A 24,498-nucleotide genomic window follows, 5' to 3' on the forward strand; every position below is an offset into this window, starting at 1 on the left:
TTAAAGTTTTCAGGAGGAGAAACATCTTCCCACACCCAATAGATTTATTGGGAGAATGTTTAGGAAGACTGAATACAATTAGCCAAGTTGGAATCTGCTTAGAACAGAGTGGTTAATATCCCATTGATCATATAAATAACCAGATATAGATACAGTGTCTGAACAGCTCACCAATACAGAAAGGTGATTAAAGAACCAATCATTCTTTTTCCCCAATAACATTACATAAATAAATGTGCTCCCATAATAGCATGCAGCATCAAATCTAAACTGAGAAAAGTATGCAAGTCAGACTGATATTAAAATGTGACCGTGCCAATCTCATCCACTTGAGACATTTCTGCCTACAATTACTGTACATTCCTTCCTTGGATTGCAAGTGTGACACTACTGAAAATGGTGTCAGCAAAATATAAAACCCACTTCATTTCCACCCCTGCTGGTCCCCAACCACAGAAAGCCTGTTTGCTGCTGTTATAAAAAAGAAAACAACGGTATGGATGATGATCAGCTCAACAGAAACAGAAGCATTATTCTCTCTTCAGTATAGGTCAATATCTTACATAGGAGAATGCAAGCATATTTTTAAAGCATCTTTCCCGATATAAATAAATAAATAAAGCAATTAGGAGTAGAACAGCAAAGGTGCATTTTCTGAAATTAAGCACAGAAGCAAAGAATTCTTTAAAATTATTTAATTACACGTTTCAGGTAAGCATAATAGATAATACAGTAGATTTCCCACCACTGAATTATTTACACCCTTTTTTCTTTAAGCTTCAACCATCTGTTAGAGTTTATGTCCCCATCATCAGACTGTCACTGCAGCAATCACTGTTCTTGTATAAGGGGGGTGCTGGGATAGGGCTATTGCAGGAAACATTGTTCCATCAAGGTATGATTTGCAGGGTCGGTGTTTTATTTTTAAGATCCAACTACTAATAGTTCAAGATACTTTATGGAAGAATTCTGGCTTCCAAGATGGCCTGAAGAATGCATTAAAATCAAGCAGTGAGTTGAGTTCTAAAAATACTTAAATCAATAGAAATGATGCTTTATGTCGTAAAACTGGAATTCTCCTTCCTGCTGGTACAGTCATCCTAGAACTGCTTGTGTTAGGATAGTTTTACACCAATTTTGTTCTGTTCTTTCTTCATTAGCCTTTGTGCCTCTTTCTCCATTTTCTTCCTTTGTTGTTCTGCTGCTCTCTTTTCCCTTTCTGCTATCTTCTGCAGCCTGCAATTTGAAGGGAGAACATCAGATTCACTCCTTTAGAAAACAGTGCAAGATCCCTTTTACACTGGCTGAAGCTAGACAATTCTTATTTACATGTTTTCAATAAATACGGAACTTCTTACCTCAGGAAAAAGGTAACTGTGAGCATTAAAGTATACTGAGCCTGCAAGCCACTTTAGCAACAATGCCTGGAATTCTGTGTTATTCCTGTGCTCCTAATTAGGCAGCTATCAGTTAACCTGCTTTTTGCTCATGCTCAGATTGTTTAAGCTTTAGTTGAAAGAGGGAATATTCTGCACTTTAAGTAAGCTGATGTCCAACTTTGCTTCGGTTAGATCTCTTACACTGCATTTTCCCCAGTGAAGACAAGGGTTATAGATCGTATCTGTTGGCATCTCTGTATCAGAATCCAGTAATTGTCGTACTTTATTCTTGAGCTGTATGATATCAATCGCTCTGGCTAAGCTCTTGTGTCCCACTTTTAAAAGAGACACACTTTTTTCACTGCAGAAACTGCTTCATGGATTTGATCCAAAAAGCCTACTGAACTCAATGAAAGATTCCCACCGATTTCAAGGGCTTTGGATCAGGCCCAGTATGAACATCTTAACAAGCTGAAGAATTTCATGAGATACAGGAAGAATGTAACTGATTCACTTACACATCCGTGAGAGACCCACAAGATCACTAGGGAGATATATTTGGAATGAGTTTGGGGGGGAGGGAGGATAAAATAATGTAGCATCCAAGACTTTTGTTAAAATGTTGGTTGGTTTTGTTGTTACTTTTCCATTTTTTATGTACAGTTTTCTATCATGCTTTTAAAGATAAGCAAGACTTTGTATACAGAGCTAGTGAAATTTCTTAGATCTCATGCAGTGACCTTTCTTCTAAATGCATTTCTGCAGTTATCAGTCCTCCAAACATCCACCATACACAGGTACAACTGGAATTAACTAGGGTAAATACAGTTATACAAACAAGCTACTTAAAAAAAGTCAGTCAGCCTTAGTCTAGAATCAGAACACTCAAAATAAGGACCTGAGGTTTCTAGACTGAAGAGTTTGCTTGCTTCGAGTTTCTCTTCTCTTTTGTGCCCCAACAGGAGTTTCATTTGCCTGCCCATTCCCTCAATACAAATGCTGGAAAAGGTTTTCCTTTCAACATCCTCCCTGAGACGCAGAGAGACAGACACTCCTGCCTCGCTTCCCACACCCTCTCTATTGTCAGTCAAGTTCTCATACATTGAAAGCAGCCTAGACAAACTCCAGCTGCTGATGCAACACCACTTGTTCCTCAATAGTGTCCAAATTTGCCGCACCTCCCAGTTGGGTTTATTCTCCACCTTAAACCTGGGCATTAACCATCTTGGTCAACGAGCCAGAGTACTAAGGGCTAATCTACCTTTTTAGATTTGTTTTCAGAGTTAAAGAACTAGTTAGAAAGTTAACAGAACTCCGAGCTCACACAGTAGAGTACCTGAGGGTGTAATTTTCACATTACAATGCACAACTGGATGCTATCACATCTCCTCACTCTGTATGGAGACAGTCTAAGGACAAGTACAGACTGACTGGGAAATACACATGGCAAATCCATGATGGTAGAAAACTATTTTTGCTCTGATGTCTCAAAGCTTTGTATCAGTGTGTAATTTTAAGTTTTATAGAAACTGTAAATTAAGAACACAGTCGGTAGAGTCTACTTTTTCTCAATTGTAATTGGTTAGATTAAACACTGGGATTAAGATGTTTACCATTACCTACAATTTTAATTTTTTTTTAAAGTTAGCTATTAGGTCACATAGCAGAACATAATTCAATACCCCAGATTTCTAAAACATTTTGGGCTTGATTATGCCAAACGCTGAATGCTTAGCTTCCACTGACATTAATGAGCAAGTCCTTATTCACTTAAAAATATTATCATGTCAAATTAAAACAACAGACATTGATTGAAACCACAAACACCAGACCTGAGAACCCTCAAACTCTGGATTAGAACATCACTGCTCAGCCCATATTTAATTTAAAGTAGTATGGCCTCTGTATCAGGTTGCCACTGGGATAGAAATTAAAAAGCAAAATAAACATCAACCTATTCCACACTGTCTATCCCTGAGGCAGCGGCTTCCTGCTATCGCTTTCAGAGCCCAGGCCATCACTGTCTGAAGGATTTGTTCAAAGGGTCAGCTCTCTGGTTGCCATGAGCACACAAAAATCATGTTTCTCTAGAAAATTACAAGATAGAATTTGTTCATTTTATTTTCCCCTCTGGTTACATTTTCCCAGGAGTGGGAGGTGAGTGGCACAGTAACAGTGACTGAATCCATACTCCAGTGAGGGACTGACGCCATCTTCTGTATTTGATAAGCAATAACAGATAAAGATGTATGGAGTATCCTGGATCCAGTATTATTCCATGCTTTTGTTAATGATGGTGGCATGGAATAGGCTACTTAATATGTACACAATAAATCTGCCAGCTCTCTTGCACGTTTTCTGAAGGCTAGTATTAAAACATGAGAGTTTTGATGAACTGGAAGATAGGGTAATATCAAAAAATGAGATTCAGTGATAGCAGAGCAGTTCATGTTGGAAAGAATAATTAGAATGGGGGAGTAAGGGTTAGGCAGTGGGGAGGATGTGAGGTTTTTAGTGAATAATAAATTAATCCATTTAAATAAAGAATGCATACTCACAGAAGTCCAATGTTATATTAATTGTATAGGCAGAATCAGAGAGAAAGTTGAGAGAAGACTAGATCATCTAATCTGACCTGTATAACACAGACCATTACATTTTACCCAGTTACCCTTGTAGGGTCCAATAACATGTGTTTGGCTAAAGCGTAACTTCCAGAAAGGCAGGCAGTCTTGATCTGAAAACATCAGGAGATGGAGAATGTACCCCTTCCCGCGGTTTGTTCTAATAGTTAAATCACTCTCACTGTTAAAAATGTGTACATCATTTCTAATTTGAATTGATCTGGCTCCAGCTTCCAGCCATTGGTTCTTGTTGTGCCTTTCTCTGCCAGACTAAAGAGCCCATTAGTACCTGGTATTTCTCCCCGGGAATGTTCTTGTAGTGTCCCTCTGAAGTGTCCCTAACCTTTGTTTGCCAGAAGCTGGAAATGGGTGACAGGGGATGGATCACTTGATGATTACGTGTTCTGTTCATTCCCTCTGAAGCACTTGGCATTGGCCACTGTCAGAAGACAGGATACTGGGCTACATGGACCATTGGTCTGCCCCAGTATGACCGGTCTCGTGTTCTTATATACAGCAATAAGGTCACCTCTCAATCTTCTTTTCGATAAACTTAACAAATCAAGCTCTTTACGTCACTCACTGTAAGGCATTTTCTCCAATCTTCAAATTACTTTTTGTCTCTCTCTTCTGCATCCTTTCCAATTTTTCAACATCCTTTTAAAAATGGACACCAGAACTGTTTTCAGTATTCCAGCATCACTCTCACCAATGTCTCATATGGAGGTAAAATCACCTCCTTACTCTTACTCCCATATATACACCCAAGGAGCACATTAATCCTTTGGGGCACAGCATCACACTAGGGAGCTTGTGCTGACTTGCTTGTCCATTATAACCCCTAAATCATTTTCAGAGTCTCTGCTTTCCTTGAGGCAGTTCCCCATACTGTAGGTACAGCCTGCATTCCTTGTGCCTAGATGTAGGAATATCACAAACATGAAGGCAGCTCTTCTGTCCTACATGGGCCAGCTTAGGAATCAAGAGAATAGAGATGAACATGTGCTTCTTTGAGGAACATTATCTGCATATGTGTAAAAGATGGTTGTAAAGACGACAGGAATCCATTACTTCCAGTCACTGAGGCAGAACAACTAATGGGTTTAAGCCTCAGGAGGATTACTAACAACTATTAGGCAAACTAACTTAGATCAGCTGAACAACAGATATGATGTCAAGAGACGCTGTGGAGCTATTCACCATCAGTCTTGTAGACTAGTACTCTAAATCCCAAGGGAGTGCCAACAGCCTGCATCAAGGATCTTTATTTTAAAATCTGCAGCTTTCCCTCATCCTAGCATCCTGAATAGCAGACATGCTGCTCTGTGTTTCACAGCAACAGCCTACTACTAACCCACCAAAAGGAAATTCTGGCGCAGTGATTTTGGTGGGAGAGAGAGGGAAAACGAAAGGCTGCGTGTGACGATACCACCTATGCAAATACTTCATACATGTAAAAATAATGGTATTTATCAAAGTCATGTGGAACTAAATATTTAGCACTAACGAGAGCTAATGGCAGCACTCAAAGGCTTAGTAATCACAACTACTGCCAACAGTTCATATGCTCGCTCTTTAAACTGCAAGTTACACAGAAAATTCCTGCCTGCACTAAGATTCTTAGGTGGTTTACTGCACCCTCTGCTGGCAAACCAAGCCATTTTTGTTTTGTAGACACCACACATGCAATAACATGCATGACGAAAAGGAGCTCTCACAAAGATGCACACATCAATGGTGAATTATTGTCGCCGTTATATCTCCTGTGATATTATAGCTATATCAACTGACTTTGCTGTAGTAAGATACAACTTTTTGCTGCTGTTTCAAGTTTACAGGTCACTATCTAGAATTTTAAATATTCTCTACCAAAAGAGCTTAAATGGTGGTGAATGATCAAACTAGTATAAAACTAGATATGGTAGGTAGGGAAAAAATATTTAATGACTGGCTCTTCAATTTACCAGAGAAAAGTAGAACACGACCCAATGTCCGGAAGTTGAAGCTAGACAATTTTAGATTGGAAATAAGAAGTTTTTAATACTGAGAATAATTAATCATTGGAGCAACTTACCAATGGTCATGAGGGATTCTCCTTCACTGACAATTTTTGAATCAAGATTGGATGTTTTTTCTAAAAGACGTGTCTAAGAATTATTTTGGGGCAGTTCTATGGCCTGTGTTATATATGAGGTCAGACTATACGATCACAGTGGTCCCTTCTGGCCTTGAAATCTATGAAAAGGTTAAAGAAGAAACAGAATCTGTTCGAGGCTAAGTTTGTTCCTTTTCTCATGAATACAGTGCCCACAACCTGCCAGAACCAAATCTGGATGCCCATAGTTAGGCACCTAAACCAAAATATAGATAATAAAAACAACTCAAGTTTCTGGGCACCCGCTGCCACTGACTTCAATGGGGACTGGAGGGAGGACAGTAGAGAGGAGTCATTTATCTAGCAGTCAGATTTGGAGCTCAGTGCCTAAGAACAGGCACCGAAGTTGGCCTAGGCACTTTACAGATGGAGATGAAGTCAAGGCCTCTGCCACAAAGAGCTTACAACTTAATCTGGGCAACGCATAGATGAAGTCAGGCAAGAGAGACTCAACAAAAGCAGAAAGAATGACCAGACAGTGAAAGCAGAGCAAACCTCTGGTGAATTCCAGCATTCCCTCTTATTAATCCCTTGCAAATTAACCCAGTCCAGAGGGGAGGATTACAGTGTGCAGGATTTTGGAGAAAAGTGCATATTCAGAAGTGACTTGAAGGAGGAGGGGCAGAAGCACAAAGGACCATATCGGCCAGAGGACTGCATGGAAGAAGACCCAGAGACTAGTATGGGAGGACAGGAAAGATTTTGACATGCATGTTGAGACAAAGGATGAAAATAAAATGTTAAAAATCTCTAATACAAGTCAACATTCAGCAGTATAATTGTTCTGCATGTACTGTATATACATACAACACACAGAAATCCACCTATTAGTGCATGAAAGTACTTTCAATCTATAAGATTTTGGAAGGACATTTTGATCTTTTTGCCTGACTCAGGGAAGATGATATTCTCCTTCCAGAAACAGCACCGCAATGTAAATGAGACACTAGGACAAACGTATGAAATGTATGCAAGATTCTGAGCAGTTTCCTGACCCACTACCCCAATCTTGCAGTGCAAATGAACCAGCAGGCAGCCAGATCCTCTTAGTTGGCTTAGCTCCCTAGCTCCTACATCACCCCTCTGCAGTCCTTAGCACCCAGGCAGGGAATTATTGGAGCATGGCTGGAGTGCACTGCAGTTTGGCAACCTCTGGCTGAAGAAAAGCCCGTTTTGAGACCATAGGGCCAGCTAATATGATATACTCCACAGCAGCTCTTAAGACAGGGACTGCATACACCCTACCCCAGAATTAAGGAATTGCAACTGGTTTCTTTGCAGCTCCCCCTCTCTACTGCACCCATGGAAACTGAGCACAGTGAATGACAATACGTTTGTTACAACGTAAACAGATGTGCTGCTGCCCTGTTATGAGAGCCTAGCAAAAACTGTCTCAATAGCTGCTGCAGTCAGAGAGGTGGATTCTCTGCCCTCCACCAAGCAGAAGGTGTGACATTCAGCCTAACTGGGATAGTTAGCTTTTGCCTTTCTCCATTTTTCTTTTTTAAAACAAAGGAAAACACGTCAGTGCACTGAGAAGTTTCCCCAATTAAAAATTAAGTCAGGAAATATAAAGTATCAACAGCAATGTTAACTCAGCCACGCTACATGTACAGACAATGTTCTCGTCAATCTTTTCCAGTTAAAATGTGTAGCTTAGTATTCTTGCTTATGGTATAAAATGCAGGAGGATAAAACAGAAAGACAGAAAACAGAGCCAAGTTAACACTGCCAATGGAAACCTTTACATTCCTGACTATGATATGAACTGTGCAGCTATAATAATGTATTCAAGCTGTATTTTTACATTTATTTATATTATACTGCACAACAATTAAATTGCCAGACTAGGGGAGTGCTGAAATTATTTTATCATAATTCAATATGGACAAAATGTAATTTCCAAAATCTGAAACTGGTATTGTTCAAAAATAATGTGCTTAACCCATTCTCTCAGTTGTTAAACACATGAAAAAAAGCGTTCCAAAAACAAATACTGTGGTGATGAACACAGTACAAGAATTTAAACAGAACAGTCTTTGAGCATGATTGCGCACGGACAGCCTTCATCACAAGACTGCAAAAGGATATAAATATCCTAAAATTGTGTATATTGTACTATATGCCTTGCCATTCCAGAGCTGTCACAGTGTCCCTTCTCCCCTCTGATTTTAATAAGTGTTCAGAAATTTTAATAAAATATTAATACTGACACTGTGTAGTAAACTAGTGATGTTTACAGAAAGTCCTATTTGTTATTTTAACTAAACTAGTAAGAATATGGTTGAGTCAGTGTGGATTCAAGAATTTATGTACTTAATATTTACGCTGAATTTTCAACTAAAAAAAACAAACAAACAAAATAAAAACCACCACTGATTCCTCACATACTGTCCTAAACTGTTGTCCAACATTTCCCATCTTTGAATTTAACAGCACACTGCTATGTCTGTATTCCGTAAGTGCTTCAGGAATCATCAAGTTGAAAGATGCTATTGGTACATCAAGGTTTCTAATTGTGATTTTACTATTTGTATACTCTAGTGACTCAAATTTTTTTTTAGTTTTAATGTAGCACTGTGCAGAGTACACTTTATCTTTATTATTTCTAGAATGTAAAGTAATTAAAACTGCTCCTTGCTATATAAAATCCCATTATTCTTATTATATAAACAAGTGTTTAACATGCCAAATTCTTGGCATGTGTGAATAAAGTCTTAATGGAAGAAAAGCGTATGGTATAAAATTTGTATATATTGAAGATGGGGGGGGGGGCACGGAAGGGGGAGAGAGTGAAATCCTATGTAATGCATGTTCCGCAAATAAAGTAGGATTGCTAAATTGGCTAAAATATGATTGTGCTAAAAATTGCTCGAGCCTGGTCAGATACAGAATTGTTTAAATTACCTAAGAACTTCTTCTGCCTGCCAGGCAGCATCTTCCTCTTCTTCCCAGGCATTAGTATTTTCCTGCCAGGTATCCAAGTCTCCCAATTCAGGCTGAAAACAAAAGACCAAGAATATAATAGACGTACGCAAACCATCTCCCCACCATATTTCCAGATAAAACTATGTTGAAACTCAGAAAGCAAGGCTATTTAGTGTTAAGGGTTTTATAAATCTGCTTTATGACAATATGGAAAGATCTTCTCCTAGTACCAGCCAGGATTGTTTTGAGTTTCCCAACCATCCCCCAACTAAAAAAAAAAAAAAAAAACGCACCCCAAAATCAAAACCCCCTAACAAACCACACTGAAGAAGTGAGAAACAGCTACTGATTTGATCGCAATGAAGACAAATACTGATGGAGCTAGCCTGCTTTCTTTAGAAAGAGGTACTAAAACATCTGCCTAGATTCCAGAATTTTCTAGATTCTAGCAAAGTCCCCACCCACTGCTACTCATCCACATACTATAGATTGGAAAGTGGGGGAAGTATCAATCATTATCTATCTTAGGTACTCATATGGCCTCAATTAAGGTAACGGGAAGCAATGTGATCCCTGAATAAGCCCCTAGTGTATATGCAGTTATATCAGCAAAACTGCACTTTTACTATTATTGCTTGTTTTACCCTTTGTGGGGCTGGTTTTACTCTACTGGTGCACAGTACAACTTTGCTGGTACAGCTGTGTCCACGCCAGGAGTGCTTTGCAAGTATAGTAGTATTCCTCTACTGATAAAATACTCCTAGTGTAGACGTAGCCTAAGTGACCTGTTGAAGGTCACACAGGAAGTCTGTGGCAATGCAGGGAACTGAACTCACATCTCCTGAGTTCCAGGCTAGTGCCCTTCCACCAGACCCTCATTCCTCATGACTGATACCCTCTTTTCCCCTTCCTCTCTACGCTGAGACAGTTTCTATGACTTTCTTATTGTTCCTCAATAGATATAACAAGAACCTTGATGCTTTCACCACTTCTCTTTTACCTTTTCAAGTTAACAACAGTTTTCACACAGACTGAAATTAGAACTCAAAAGTTTCTAGCGTCAGAAACCCTACCAAATGTATGTTATCCGTGTGTACTTTTACAATTCAGTGACACAGGTTATTAGAAGCAGAAGTTATGCAAGAAATAAATTTAAATATTTATAAAAAAACCTATTCAACCATTCTAAAAAGGTATCACTCATTTATAGAGCACCTTATATCTTCAGAGTACTTTGCAAACAAGTTAATCCTACCTACACTCTGAGTTAGGCAAGTATTACCTCATTTTACATATGGTGTTATACCCCACATTTCTTGTCCTAGTACACCTCTGTTATCAAGGCAAACATGGCCAGCATAAGTGCATGAAGATCAGTGCAAATTGTTCCCCTGCCCTTTCACTGTGGGATTCACATGTATTCTCCAAAAAGCCTAGAGCGCTCTGGTTTAGGAGATATGGTAATAGTCAGGATGTATCTCAGACTAATTTCCAGCAGGCTGACTTGCATTCCTTTCTGCTCATCTCCTCTTTTCAAGAGCTAGGCAGACACCAGGCAGACAGTACTAATTCAACTAATTCACCAATTCCAATTCAGCATCGCCTGCTCAAATAGCTCTTATTCTTTATCAACAATTCAGGTACTTTATAGATACTTAATATCCCTCCTACCCCCGCCAGACCTTTCTCTCTACTGAAGAGCAGACACACGGCCATATAAATAAGAATCGAAACACATAGCATACTTACAGACTGGTGAATAAAAGGAATATCTTGTGTAGCTGCTAATCTACTAGAAAATCCTGCATTTCCATCTGGGATCCCAAAATTTAAAGGTTCTCTTTTTTTAATAACAATCTGAAAGACAACATTGAAAAGGGGGAAAGAAGAAGAGAGAGGAAGTCAGAGTTTTAGACTACCATTGAGAGCTAATAAGAGCACAATACTCTTTTTTCAGTGCTATAATAAAATATATAGGTGTAGTGTAATAGACAAAATGCCACAAAACATCCCTTTAAATAATTTAGTGTCCTTCTTTTATTTATTTTTTTTCCAATGCCTGGTAATTTCTTTGTGTGTTCCACTTTTAGCAGTACAGATAGACACACATAGAAGTTTCTTCTTCTTGAAAGGCAAGTCAGTAAATGTAACACGGTGACTAAAAACAACGAGGAGTCCTTGTGGCACCTTAGAGACTAAAATTTATTTGGGCATAAGCTTTTGTGGGACATAACCCACTTCATCAGATGCATGGAGTGGAAAATACAGTAAGCAGGTGTAAATATACAGCACATGAAAAGATGGGAGTTGCCTTACCAAGTGTGTGTGGGGGCGTCAGTGCTAAGGAGGTCAATTCAATTAGGCTGTATGTGGCCCATTCCCAACAGTTGACAAGAAGGGGTGAATCTCAACAGAGGAAAAATTATTATTATTTTTTATAGTGACCCAGCCATCCCAGTCTTTTTTCAGGCCTAATTTGATGGTGTCGAGTTTGCAAATTAATTCCAGTTCTGCAGTTTCTCGTTGAAGTTTATTTTTGAAGGTTTTTTGTTGAAGAATGGTGACTTTTAAGTCTGTTATTGAGTGTCCAGGAAGACTGAAGTGCTCTCCTACTGGTTTTTGAATGTTACAATTCTTGATGTCTGATTTGTGTTCACTTATTCTTTTGCGTAGAGACTTTTTGGTTTGGCCAAGGTACATGGCAGAAGGGCATTGCTAGCAAATGATGGCATATATCACATTGGTAGATGTGCAAGTGAATGAGCCCTTAATGGTGTGGCTGATGTGGTTGGGTCCTACGATGGTGTCCCTTGAATAGATATGCAGACAGAGTTGGCAACGGGGTTTGACTAAGAGATCATGTGCCTTTTTAGTGGCTTACCCTCATACAAGTTAAGAGCCTACACATATTCTGTTTCTAGCATCTGAAATCCACAGAAATTCAAATCCCAATACAGGCCACCACTTTGTAATAAAACCACCATGATTCATCAGCAGGGCCTGAACCTGGGAAATTCAGTACCAAATCACAAGTCTCCACCAGCCAAGTGACTCCTTTAGCACAAATGATAGAGGTCTGTGCTTTTGGGCTGGAGGTTCAAAGTTCATACCTGCTGACAATCCATGGTGGTCATTCCACAAACAATAAGAATCTCAACTTTTGAGTATGCACCTCTGCTTCACCAGCTGAAGGATTTCCACACTGAAACCAAAGTATGCATTTAACAACACTACATGTAACTACAAATATGGACCAACCAACCAACCACAGACTCATTTCCTGGTACTGCTAGACCCAGGGACAGAGAAAAGACAGAATTACCAAGTTAAAATCTTTCTGTGCTCCAGCTGTCACCAGCACAAAGCAATGGGACCCAAATACCCCAGAGATGTTAAGGAAAAGGAAAAAAAGAGGCAAGTTAAACAGATTCAAGCCAAGCTATTAAATACAATCACCAAATAAACAGAGCTAGGAACAAAAAGCATGTACTCCTCTTTTCACGTTTCTCAAGGATGTGTCAGGAAAGGCCTATCAAGATATGGGGAGTTCCCCAAGTACTGCCCAGAAGACACGTCACCATTTGCAGAAGAAAGCAAACTAAAACAACAGAACTTTGGGTATGTCTACATTCAAGCTGGTGTAATTTCCAGCTGGAGGAGACATATCTATGTTAACTCTGATCAAGCTAGCGTGCTAAAAATAGAAGTGTAGAAGCAGCACCATGAGCAGTGTGAGGGAATAGCAGCCATGAGTAGGTACTTAGTGTCCTGGAGGGATCATACTAGGGGGATCTAGCTCCTTACTCTGCTTGTGCTGCCACAGCTACACTTCTGTTTTCTTCCAGGTCGAATGTAGACATACCCTTAGAGAATGTATTGACAGTATTGTCAAGTGCAGTTTTGTGCAGTTCTTCAACTGAAACACCTCCGTTTTTATCCAGGAGACCGATGTGGATCTAGTCAAATGTTTGATGATTGGACTATAAGGTGGATAGAAAGCTGGCTAGATCATCGGGCTCAACGGGTAGTGACCAACGGCTCCATGTCTAGTTGGCAGCCCGTTTCAAGTGGAGTGCCCCAAGGATCGGTCCTGGGGCCGGTTTTGTTCAATATCTTCATTAATGATCTGGAGGATGGTGTGGACTGCACTCTCAGCAAGTTTGCAGATGACACTAAAGTTGGAGGAGTGGTAGATATGCTGGAGGGTAGGGATAGGATACAGAAGGACCTAGACAAATTAGAGGACTGGGCCAAAAGAAACCTGATGAGGTTCAACAAGGACAAGTGCAGAGTCCTGCACTTCGGACGGAAGAATCCCATTCACTGTTAGAAACTAGGGACCGAATGGCTAGGAAGAAGTTCTGCAGAAAAGGACCTAGGGGTTACAGTGGACGAGAAGCTGGATATGAGTCAACAGTGTGCCCTTGTTGCCAAGAAGGCTAACGGCATTTTGGGCTTTATAAGTAGGGACATTGCCAGCAGATCAAGGGATGTGATCATTCCCCTCTATTTGACATTGGTGAGGCCTCATCTGGAGTACTGTGACCAGTTTTGGGCCCCACACTACAAGAAGGATGTGGAATTATTGGAAAGAGTCCAGCGGAGGGCAACAAAAATGATTAGGGGACTGGAGCACATGACTTATGAGGAGAGGCTGAGGGAACTGGGATTGTTTAGTCTGCAGAAGAGAAGAATGAGGGGGGATTTGATAGCTGCTTTCAGCTACCTGAAAGGGGGTTCCAAAGAGGATGGATCTAGACTGTTCTCAGTGGTACCTGATGACAGAACAAGGAGTAATGGTCTCAAGTTGCAGTGGGGGGAGGTTTAGGTTGAATATTAGGAAAAACTTTTGCACTAGGAGGGTGGTGAAGCACTGGAATGGGTTACCTAGGGAGGTGGTGGAATCTCCTTCCTTAGAGGTTTTTATGGTCAGGCTTGACAAAGCCCTGGCTGGGATGATTTAGTTGGGAATTGGTCCTGCTTTGAGCAGGGGGTTGGTCTAGATGACCTCCTGAGGTCCCTTCCAACCCTGATATTCTATGATTCTATGAAAGTAAGAAAGGCCCAGCCAAGCTTGTATGATTTTGATATGCAGTTTTATCATATTAGGTAACAAACCTAAACACTGGGGCAGAACAGAATATTTACAAAGACGACTAATTACTCAAAATAGCAGTGCAGCCTCTTTATAGTTTATAATTAGAGTTGTCAAGCAATTAAAAAAAGTAATCGTGATTAATTGCGCTATTAAATAAACCAGAATACTATTTATATAAATATTTTTGGATGTTTTCCACATATATTGATTTCAATTACAAACACAGAACAGAAAGTATATAGTGCTCACTTTATATTTATTTTTTATTATAAATATTTGCACTGTAAAAATAAAATAAATCGTATTTTTCAATTCACTTAATACAAGTACTGCAGTGCAATCTCTTTATCAAGAAAGTTACAAAAATAACTGAATTCAAAAATAAAACAATGTAAAACTTTAGAGCCAAAAGTCCACTCAGTCCTACTGCTTGTTCAGCCAATCGCTCAGACAAGTTTGTTTACATTTGCAGGAGATAATACTGCCTGCTTCTTGTCTACGTCACCTGAAAGTGAGAATAGGCGTTTGCATAACACTGTTGTAGCCGGCGTTGCAAGACATTTATATGCCATTCTAAAGATTTGTATGTCCCTTCATGCTTTGGCCACCATTCCAGAGGACGTGTCCATGCTGATGATGGGTTCTGCTCTATAACGATCCAGAGCTGTGCAGACCAACGCATGTTCTTTTTCATCATCTGAGTCAGATGTCACCAGCAGAAGGTTGATTTTCTTTTTCGGTGGTTAGGGTTCTGTAGTTTCCACATAGGAGTGTTACTCTTTTAAGACTTCTGAAAGCATGTTCCACACCCCGTCCCTCTTAGATTTAGGAAGGCACTTCAGATTCTTAAATCTTGGGTTGAGTGCTGTGGCTATCTTTGGAAATCTCACATTGGTACCTTCTTCCCGTTTTGTCAAATCTGCAGTGAAAGTGTTCTTAAAATGAACAACATGCTGGGTCATCATGTGAGACTGCTTTAACACGAAATATATGGCAGAAGTTGGGTAAAACACAGAGCAGCAGACATATAGTTATTCCCCAAAGATTTCAGTCACAAATTTAATTAGCGCATTGTTGTTTTTTTTTTAAAACGAGCATCATCAGCATAGAGCATGTCCTCTGGAATGGTGGCTGAAGCATGAAGGGGCATATGAATCTTTAGCATGTCTGGCACTTACATACCTTGCAATGCCAGCTACAAAAATGCCATGCAAACGTCTGTTCTCACTTTCAGGTGACATTACAAATAAGAAGCAGGCAGCATTATCTCCCGTAAACGTAAACAAACTTTTTTCTCTTAGCAATTGGCTGCACAAGAATTAGGACTGAGTAGACTTGAAGGCTCTAAAGTTCTACATTGCTTTGTTTTTGAGTGCAGTTATATAACAACCCTCCCCGCCCACACACAAATCTACATTTGTAAGTTGTGCTTTCATGATAAAGAGATTGCTTTGGTACTTGTATGAGATACATTGAAAAATACTATTTCTTTTATAATTTTTATAGTATGAATAATTGTAATAAAAATAATATAAAGTAAGCACTGTACACTTTGTATTCTGTGTTGTAAGTGAAATCAATATATTTGAAAAATGTAGAAAAACATCCAAAATATTTAATAAATTTCAATTAATCGACAGCCTTATTTATAATACAACTTCTGTATTAGACAGGCATGTCTGGAACTGTATATTTTCAACACAGACACAAATCTCTCATTAATTAAAATATTTGTGCACAAATCTCTTGATACCCAGTACTGAAAAATGTATTTCAAAATTTGATTTCAGTATCACTCCACGCCACCCATGATTCCCAGAATATACTCTGATGAAGGGACTTTCAAGTCACTGCTTGAATTTAAAAACCAGTAGGACATACCCACCTGGATTTCCTTGATGGAATAAGTTTTCCCTCCCACCCCACGTTCTTTGACAAAATCAAGATTAGCCCATATCTTCCTATCCCTTCTCAGTTCCACATCAGATAGCAGAATAAAACTGATGGAGAGAAGCCCAATCCAAATAGATATCTAATACTCTGGGGGTAATTCTGCACCACTGCGCAATGCAGAATTTTACAGAAATTAATGGTGCAGAAATGGGCTGCAGAGATGTTGGCTGCCACTAGGGACCACTGTACCTGGCAGAGCCCAGCTTACAAACAGAAGACAAAAGGTGGGGGGGGAGGGGGAAGGGAACTGGAGGGTTCCCAGCAGCTGCAGTTTTCAGCACACCCTGAAGAGAAGGCAGCGGCATGTGGGAAATGCCATGCAAGTCCAGGACCCAGCATCAGACTGTTTCTCCCTCTTGATCCCTGAGCTCTAGGAGTGTAGGGGGTGTGAGTGTCTGGGCTGGGGGTGGAGGCCCTGCAGCTGATCTCTCGGTGGGGTATAGGGTGAGACTGTCTGGGCCAGGAGACCCCCCACAGCTGGGCTCTGGAAGGATGTGTGTGGGAGGGTGAGTATCTGGGTTGTGTCTCTGCTCTAGGAGAGGAGGGAGTGTGAGTGTCTGGGATGGGGGGGTGTAGCTGGACTATGGGGGAGAGGACGTGTGAATGTCTGGGTTGGAAGGGGCCCATAGCTGGGCTCTGAGAGGGAGGGGGTATGAGTGTCTGACCCCCAGTCTGGACTTGGGGGGGTGGGGGGAGGAAGAGAAGGGGCAGAGAAACAGGAACTGAGTTTCTATAACTTACTACTCCTGGGGGGGGGGGAGGGAGGGAGAGGGAGGGAGAGAGTGAGTGAGTGCGTATTGTTACAGACGAACTTGCTGACAGGAATTTTGAAATAAATTACTAAAATAATTGAAACTGGCATGATTATAGAGTGTTATTTTGACAAATAAAACTTGCAGAATTTTAAAATACCGTACACGGAATTTTAAACGTTTTGGCGCAGAATTCCCCCAGGAGTAATCTAAGTCCCCAGACATATCAGTTAGGGTATCCAAATTAGATACCAGAAATGGGGCCGCTGAATTTTTGCCTGAAAGCCCTACTATTTATAATTGACCTACAAATTATTTCAAATTTCATAAATTGATTTAATAAGCGTATTTGCATGACTGAAACCTACTTTCTGTGTTTTCCTTATAGTTGGTGTCATGTCCTTAAAATAATCGGGCTCCAGTTGATCTGAAGCATTCTGTTGTGTGGCCACGTTCCCATTACCACCTTCAATCTTCACACTGGTTGGTGCTTCTTCATCCCATGAAGTCCAATCTTCTACTTCAGACTGAATACAATTGAACAACATCACTTTAGCATTTGACGTGCAAGTGAAAGATTATAACATATTTTACTGGTTCAACAGGGTTAGTAGAATTGCTGTTTTACTCCACATCACCCAGCCCTTTAGAGACATTACCTGTTTAGGAACAGATGAATAATCCACTGTAGTTGGCAAAGTTATTTGGTCTCCACTTAACTTTCGTCCTCTTCCAGACCTGAAAGAGAAATGTAGGATTCCTCCAAGGTCTGAGAACATGAGCACTACATTAGAAAGAAAAGAGCTGCTGAAGGCTAAATGAGCTACTGGAAGAAAGGAACCTGATGAAAATCATGGCTAAATCAGTAACTAACAGAAATAACCCAAGAAGTGGTTCTAATACAATGTTGATAATAGGACTAAAAGGGGATTCACTAAACAAAGTTAATATTGAAAACAATTCTTTTTTCAGTTTAATAATTTAAGGTGATGCTAGTAAGAAAATTTTAGAAGTTCAGTTTATTTTCCACTATTTATATGCTTGCTTTACACATTTTGCATTCCTCTCAGCTTGGACAATGGAATTTATAATCAATTTCACTTTCAAATCCTCAGTGCTTCAATGTTTGAACTAACAGGCTATGTTAGTTCAAAGACAACTTTTCCCTTACAATTTTTTTTTTAATTCCTTGGAAACACTTCTGTAGCTTTTAGGTTTTATAAAAAAGTTTTGAATTTTACAAATTTATATTTTGCGCTAACAGTTTCCCTGTAATGTGATAACTTAACAGAATGCTGCTAGATTTCTAACGTGAAGGATAGTAGGACAGGATTATATAAGATTCACCGCCTCTATTCAACATGTACCACCATTTTGAGTGTTGCAATTTTATCCTTCATACCAGGAAATTTCCTTAGAAGACAGAATGAAAAACTGTGACCATTTGGGGTTCAACTCATACCAGCGAAAGATTGTGTCAGCACCTGCCCTGTAACCCTAGATGCCTTATGTGCTCTGTTGCTGTAGCTCACTGCCCAGATACCAACAGCTAGCAGACAAGCATGCAGTTCCTTGAGGGCTGTGTGCTGTGCAGCCCGAGCCCAGCAGCCCGCCTACAACACAACAGCCCTACCCTGGTCTGCACCAGCCTTGGTTACTACTTGCAAGGTGACCCCCAACACACCCCCAGTCCTGATTTTCCCCAAAACCATCAACCCCGAAGTGTCCAGTCCTCTCCTGGAACACACAGAAGTAAAAAGATTTGTTGTCCCTTTAAAGAGACAAAAGCACTGCTTATTATTTTAACTGGCATCAACAATCACCAATTCAAACACAGCACTGGAATAGTTTAAGATTAAAAGTAAAACAAGTTTATTTACTCAAAAGTGGTTTTATGTGAGTTCAAGTACAAGTAAATGAAAGTAAAACACACTCTCTAGTGACTAAGATCTAACTCAACAAGCTACAGCCTTTGTTCCAGGTAGATTTCTTACCAATCTTTCCTCCTTCCAGCCAGGGCTCTCTCTTGGTCAGGAACTTCCACAAAAGTACAAGGTGGTGGTTTCCCTTGTCTTCCTAGGTGGAAGATGCCAAAATGGCTTTCTGTCTCTGCTTATCTGTCTCAAAATTCATTGACCCTGTTCCAAGAAGCATGAAGATCTCATCCTGTTCTTCCCATCCCCCTATGTAAATGGTGTGCCCACTGTTTTGATTCCACCATTCTTAATTTACATAGAAGACAGATAGCTGCCTTCTCTCCCGTCTGGGGAAAAAACTGTTTCCTTCCCTTTGTTTGGTCAGACTTTAAAACATAATATTACTGAGTATCCATAATTCCTCATGTAGTGTTCACAATGATCTTTGTCACCAGTTCACATATGATACTTAACAGAACCCATTTTATAAACAAACAGTGAGTTGGAGTATGCTGGGCTGGTCAGGTCAGCTGAAACTCACTGCTGAATACCAGGGAATCCCTTGCCACCTGGCATTGAGGTTCTCATAGGGTCACACCTCCCCCCTTACAAAACTGCGGGAGGGTTAGCCACAGGCTGACTCAGAGGAAGCAGGTCAGAACCATCTTTCCTGGACAGAGCATCTCCCACATTTTCTCTCCCCACCCCATATAGAAAAAAAAATTTGTCTCCTTTGCCTGTTAACAGTCTCCAAGGTGTAATATCAGACAGTACCCATAATTTCACTTGCAGCGTTGTTACAAACATTACACAGTGTGTTATTAGATTTCAAATAATATATTAGACATCACCTTAAATAAATATCACAACACCAAAAGTGTGAAATGTAGTGAGTATGTCAAATCTGACGAGAGTTGCTGACACAGAGTAGTGAACCACCACTGGGCCTCTATTTCACAGGAACTAGTGCCTTACAAGAACCTAACAGGAAACTAATGTTCCAAATGCATGCCTTGCATAAACTCGCTCTTTAAGAATGCCAATAAATCAAGTTAGGACAAATATACTGTGGCTGATACAATATATGTGATACAATATTATTTGGAAGGTTTGATGTTTTGGGGTGTTTTTTGTTTGTTTTTTTAATAAAATGACTCAACTTGTCAGAAGTGTAGGAACCTCATATCTTCCAAAGGCACAATCCTCCACAGTACAATCAAATCAATAGGTCTTGTCTACACTAGGATATTACCTTCACCAGTGGAAGTTACAGTTTAGACAGAGTTCCAGCTCTTTCAACACTGTCATCTAACTCTGCTCTGATTGTCTATATGGTGATTTAATGCACAGCAAGCTGGGATGTAAGTCTATAGCACAGCAGCTGGTGTGCAGTAGCTGGGCCAAGTGGACACTGCTGTCACACACTAATATATGGAGATATACCTATCTCATAGAACTGGAAGGGACCCTGAAAGATCATTGAGTCCAGTCCCCTGACTTCACTAGCACGACCAAGTACTGATTTTGCCTGAGATCCCCCTCAAGGATAGAACTCACAACGCTGGGTTTAGCAGGCCAATGCTCAAATCACTGAGCTATCCCTCCCCCCTAAATTCCATAGTGTGCTCTGATCTACTGCTGTCTGAAACTTCTACTGCAGTGGCTCTCAGCTTTTCCAGACTACTGTACCCCTTTCAAGAATCTGATTTGTCTTGTGTACCCCCAAGTTTCACCTCACTTAAATACTTACAAAATCAGACATAAAAATACAAAAGTGTCACAGCAAACTATTACTGAAAAACTGCTTACTGTCTCATTTTTACCATATAATTATAAAACAAATCAATTGGAATATAAATATTGTACTTACAGTGTATAGTATACAGAGCAGTATTAACAAATCATTGTCTATGAAATTTAAGTTTGTACTGACTTTGTTGGTGCTTTTTATGTAGCCTGTTGTAAAACTAGGCAAATATCTAAATGAGTTGATGTACCCCCTGGAAGACCTCCCAGTACCCCCAGGGGTACACGTACCCCTGTCTGAGAACCACTGTTCTAGTGCATGGCAGCAGCATGCAGATGGTCCCTTAGTGTGCAGCAGACTGGTGTGCTATAGATTCACATCCCAGTTTATCGTGCACTAAACTGAAATACAAACAAGCCCTCCTATTTACACTACAGCCTCCACTGTTGCACACCAGTGAAGAATTACAGGTCTGAATTTTCCTCACACTGACAGTAAAACATGGGATGGTGTGGAGTATATCTTTGAGCTATACAGTTTTTTCTTCCCTTTTCCGGTTGAGAGATCAGTTTCTGAAGTCAGCTGTATAGCACCTGAAAGCTCCAGGCCATTGCTCCTTTAGAAATTCTTTTCTAGTGCTGCATGGATAAATAGTTAGGGAAAGAGACCAAAGGACTCAATGAGCATTGCTCAGTGAATCCACATATCAGTCTGAAGACCCTCACTATAATACATGACTGGCAAACTGGGCAAAGACTGAAAATCCAATGTTTGTACCGATGGCCATGAACGGATTAATTTAGCATTCTGCAGCCAATATAGAGGTCATATTAGGGAACAGTCAAAGACACAATCAAAAGGCTTATAGCCAAGGAAACTATTTGCTGCTAGCTTGAGTGCTACATGCTCAAAGTTTCTGTTTCTATCCTTTATATGCAGGGAGTATATAGGCAACATTTTAGAAGAAAATTGTGCTGTCAGTTCCCACTGTAGTGTATTAAAATGGGAGACCACCAGCTTGAAAAGTCACAATGTTTTTGGATTGAAATTTATCTATTATTGGTACATATGCTCCTGAAATTACTTTAATAGAAAGACTAGAAAATATATCTCTCTATTTTTCTCCAATTTGTTTACTTTATGCATGTGACAGCATTATGCATTTAATCAGTTCCACTATTTTGCTGATAGTCATTTGCATTACTAATGTCCTGATCTGGAGAGTTCACACGTGTACCTTTCTCTAGGCACTGCAGGAGAGCATTTACCAGTAGCAGGGCCAGGCTTAAAACTGAAGAGACCGCATCTGATGTATGAACAGCGAGAAGAGAAAAGGGTGTTGGGATGGGCCCAAATATGGTTAATACTGTTGTTCTTCAGTTTGCCCAAAAGACCCTTGTGGCCATAGCAAGAAAGCAGAAAGATCCCTTATAATTTCTTTTAAGCACTCTACTTGAAAAACCCTCTATGAGAAAAGTGACTTTGTTTTAGTCCAGTTTAAAAAAAAAAATCAAGTTGGTAGTATCCTTTTAAATATAAGCATTAACATAACTTCTTCCAATGCTCTGAGCTCTCAGACTTTACAGTTAAGGTCAAATAGCACCTCCATGAGACACACAAGCTCCTACATATTTGCAAAAGATCAATTTTTTTCTCCAGTTCCACAAGCTTTTTATTTTGGGAAAATAAGTCTGCATTTGAAAGAAAAATCTGAAGTCTTGCCAGGAGCTTCCCTGTTTAGTAGCCACCAAACATCACTACAATCTAATTTAAACACCCTTCTAGACATACTTGTAAGTGATGGAAGTGCATCCCCATTTTCCAGCTTGCGTGCATTGGATTTCCACAAGGCCCGCAGGCTCAGCACAAATCCTGAGGGTTTTTCCAATTGAAATATCACTCTTAGATTACAACACTCTTGCTGAGAAAGTAGGATGGAGCGAAGGAAGAAAACATTTAAAGTGTACTCCCACCTACACCTAATCTCAAGTAGCAACACAGTACTAAAAGGAGTGACAAAAACCAGAGCACTGGACTCTTGACTTAACAGTATTACCAATCCATCCTTAATTGTGTTAGTGCCTCTTCAACCATTAAAAAAAAAAAACTTTAAATGTTAGGAGAGTTTCTTTAAATGCTTTGGCCATCTCTACGATCATCAGTGTATGGAATAATAGTTCGGATGAATGGTGAGTGGCCAATCTAATACTGTACATCCGGGGTAATAAATAGGCAGACAGCGGGTCAAATCCGGATGCCAGATGTCTTTTATTTACTTATTATAATCATCATCATTTTTGTATTATTTTCTCTGGAATCTGGACCTTGACAAAAATAATTGACTTTTTCTAATGTATATAATTAAGCTTGGTTTATGGAACACCAACAAAAATCCCACAAAATACACTGACTCTCAGTAAAACTATGTTAGGCCTCAATACTGCAAAGACAACTGAGTGGGATGGACTTCTGTCCCCATGCAGAGCCCCACCAACTTCAAAGGGACTCTGCATAGATGCAGGGGTCCACATGCATGTTTCTCTTTGCAGAATCAAGGCCTTAGAATTTAAAATGTGTTTATTTGAACTTGTATAGGTAGCTGCTCCCTACCATTCACAGCAGTTGGGTGCCTATGATCTGGGAAAACCCAGATTTACGGCTGCAGTAGCTTTCACAGTCTATTGGGAAAAACAATCCAACCCAATGGTGAAAATCAATGCACAGGAACTGATGAAGAAAGCAACAGTGGTTTCACCCATAACAATGATTAATTAACAAAAACCAAATCAAACCCCAACAACCCAACAGAGATAAGGTTGTGATAGATCAATTTCAATGTCACAGTTACAATTTTTTTTTTTAAATCAAGCTTTTGAAAGTCAGGAAACTACAACAAAGGCTGGAACTTGATTGAGCACTTCCAGACTTTCTGATATTTAGGTGTTTTTATTTAAAGAGTACCATCTGACAGAGTTCCAACTCAATTAAAAAAACCCAAAAAACTAAGGAACATTATATTGTTTTAAAATAACTACATATCTATTTACTTCCTTAAGTAGCTTAAAAGGACACCATCAATTTAGGCCTCAATCCTACAAACAAACACGTGCTTAACTTTAAAAATATGAGTAGTTCAATCAACTTCACTACAACACATATGCTTTAGAATCAGGGCCTTGAAAATCAACTTCTCTCTGAAAGAATTGCACCTACTATTGCTACAAGTAGCTCCTAATCTTACTATAAATAAATAAATTAAAAGATGTTATTTTTCCCCCTCTATGTTGACATGTGCATGTGAAAGCATTTTTGTTTAATTTCCCTTTTTATGTGACTCCCACACAGCAAAAGGAGAGAGAAAAACACTTAACACTAAACAAGCTCTTTTTGTACTGATTTTTTTTAAATCATATAGAATATCTTCACATACAAATTAAGGAATATATAAATCATCCCCCTAATCTGGGTTAAATAATGTGATCTATGTATAGACTGAGTAGCATTACATGAATTCATACATAGCAGAAGTGAATGGAGGGATTACCCAGAAGGTAACCACTTCGATCAGGGAGAAAATGGAAGTTTCAGCAGCAGTTCTACTCCTGCAGAATTCAGAAACATTTCTAGGCAGGTATTTAGCCATTTCAGGAGTTTTATTAACTTTGCATGAACCCCAATCCTAGTGGCTCTCTGGTCCTGCTATAAACCTGGCATGTTGAGAGAAAGACATCAGAGATTGTAAACTATAGAACCAGAGACTTTTGGCTTCATTGCCCCACTCTGCTCCTGCACAGCTAAAGGTCTGCATGAACCACAGCCAGGAATCCTATGAGATTTGTGAACACAGCGTGCTTGTAAAACATCATAAGTTTATTTCTTAAAAAAGATTTATTTCCTAAAAAGATTTTTTTTTTTTACTTTCCTTGAAGTTTAAATTTGCAAACTT

General features: G+C 39.7%; 1 protein-coding gene across 3 annotated transcripts in view; it reads right to left on the reverse strand.

The window, feature by feature from the left end:
* Positions 1 to 680: 680 nt before the first annotated feature.
* Positions 681 to 24,498, reverse strand: part of EBAG9 (estrogen receptor binding site associated antigen 9) — a 46,617-nt gene continuing 22,799 nt past the window's right edge. For all 3 annotated transcript variants that reach the window (XM_045007154.1, XM_045007153.1, XM_045007152.1), the window contains exons 3-7: positions 17,549 to 17,627; positions 17,258 to 17,416; positions 10,836 to 10,943; positions 9,066 to 9,157; positions 681 to 1,236 (exon numbers count right to left, since the gene is read on the reverse strand). In XM_045007154.1, coding sequence (XP_044863089.1) covers positions 1,116 to 1,236; positions 9,066 to 9,157; positions 10,836 to 10,943; positions 17,258 to 17,416; positions 17,549 to 17,627 — 559 coding nt within the window. In that variant the 3' untranslated portion in view covers positions 681 to 1,115. The remainder of the gene's footprint in view (positions 1,237 to 9,065; positions 9,158 to 10,835; positions 10,944 to 17,257; positions 17,417 to 17,548; positions 17,628 to 24,498) is intronic.

The sequence above is a fragment of the Mauremys mutica genome, chromosome 2 (genome assembly GCF_020497125.1).
Source record: "Mauremys mutica isolate MM-2020 ecotype Southern chromosome 2, ASM2049712v1, whole genome shotgun sequence".
Classification (NCBI taxonomy): Eukaryota; Metazoa; Chordata; order Testudines; family Geoemydidae; genus Mauremys; species Mauremys mutica.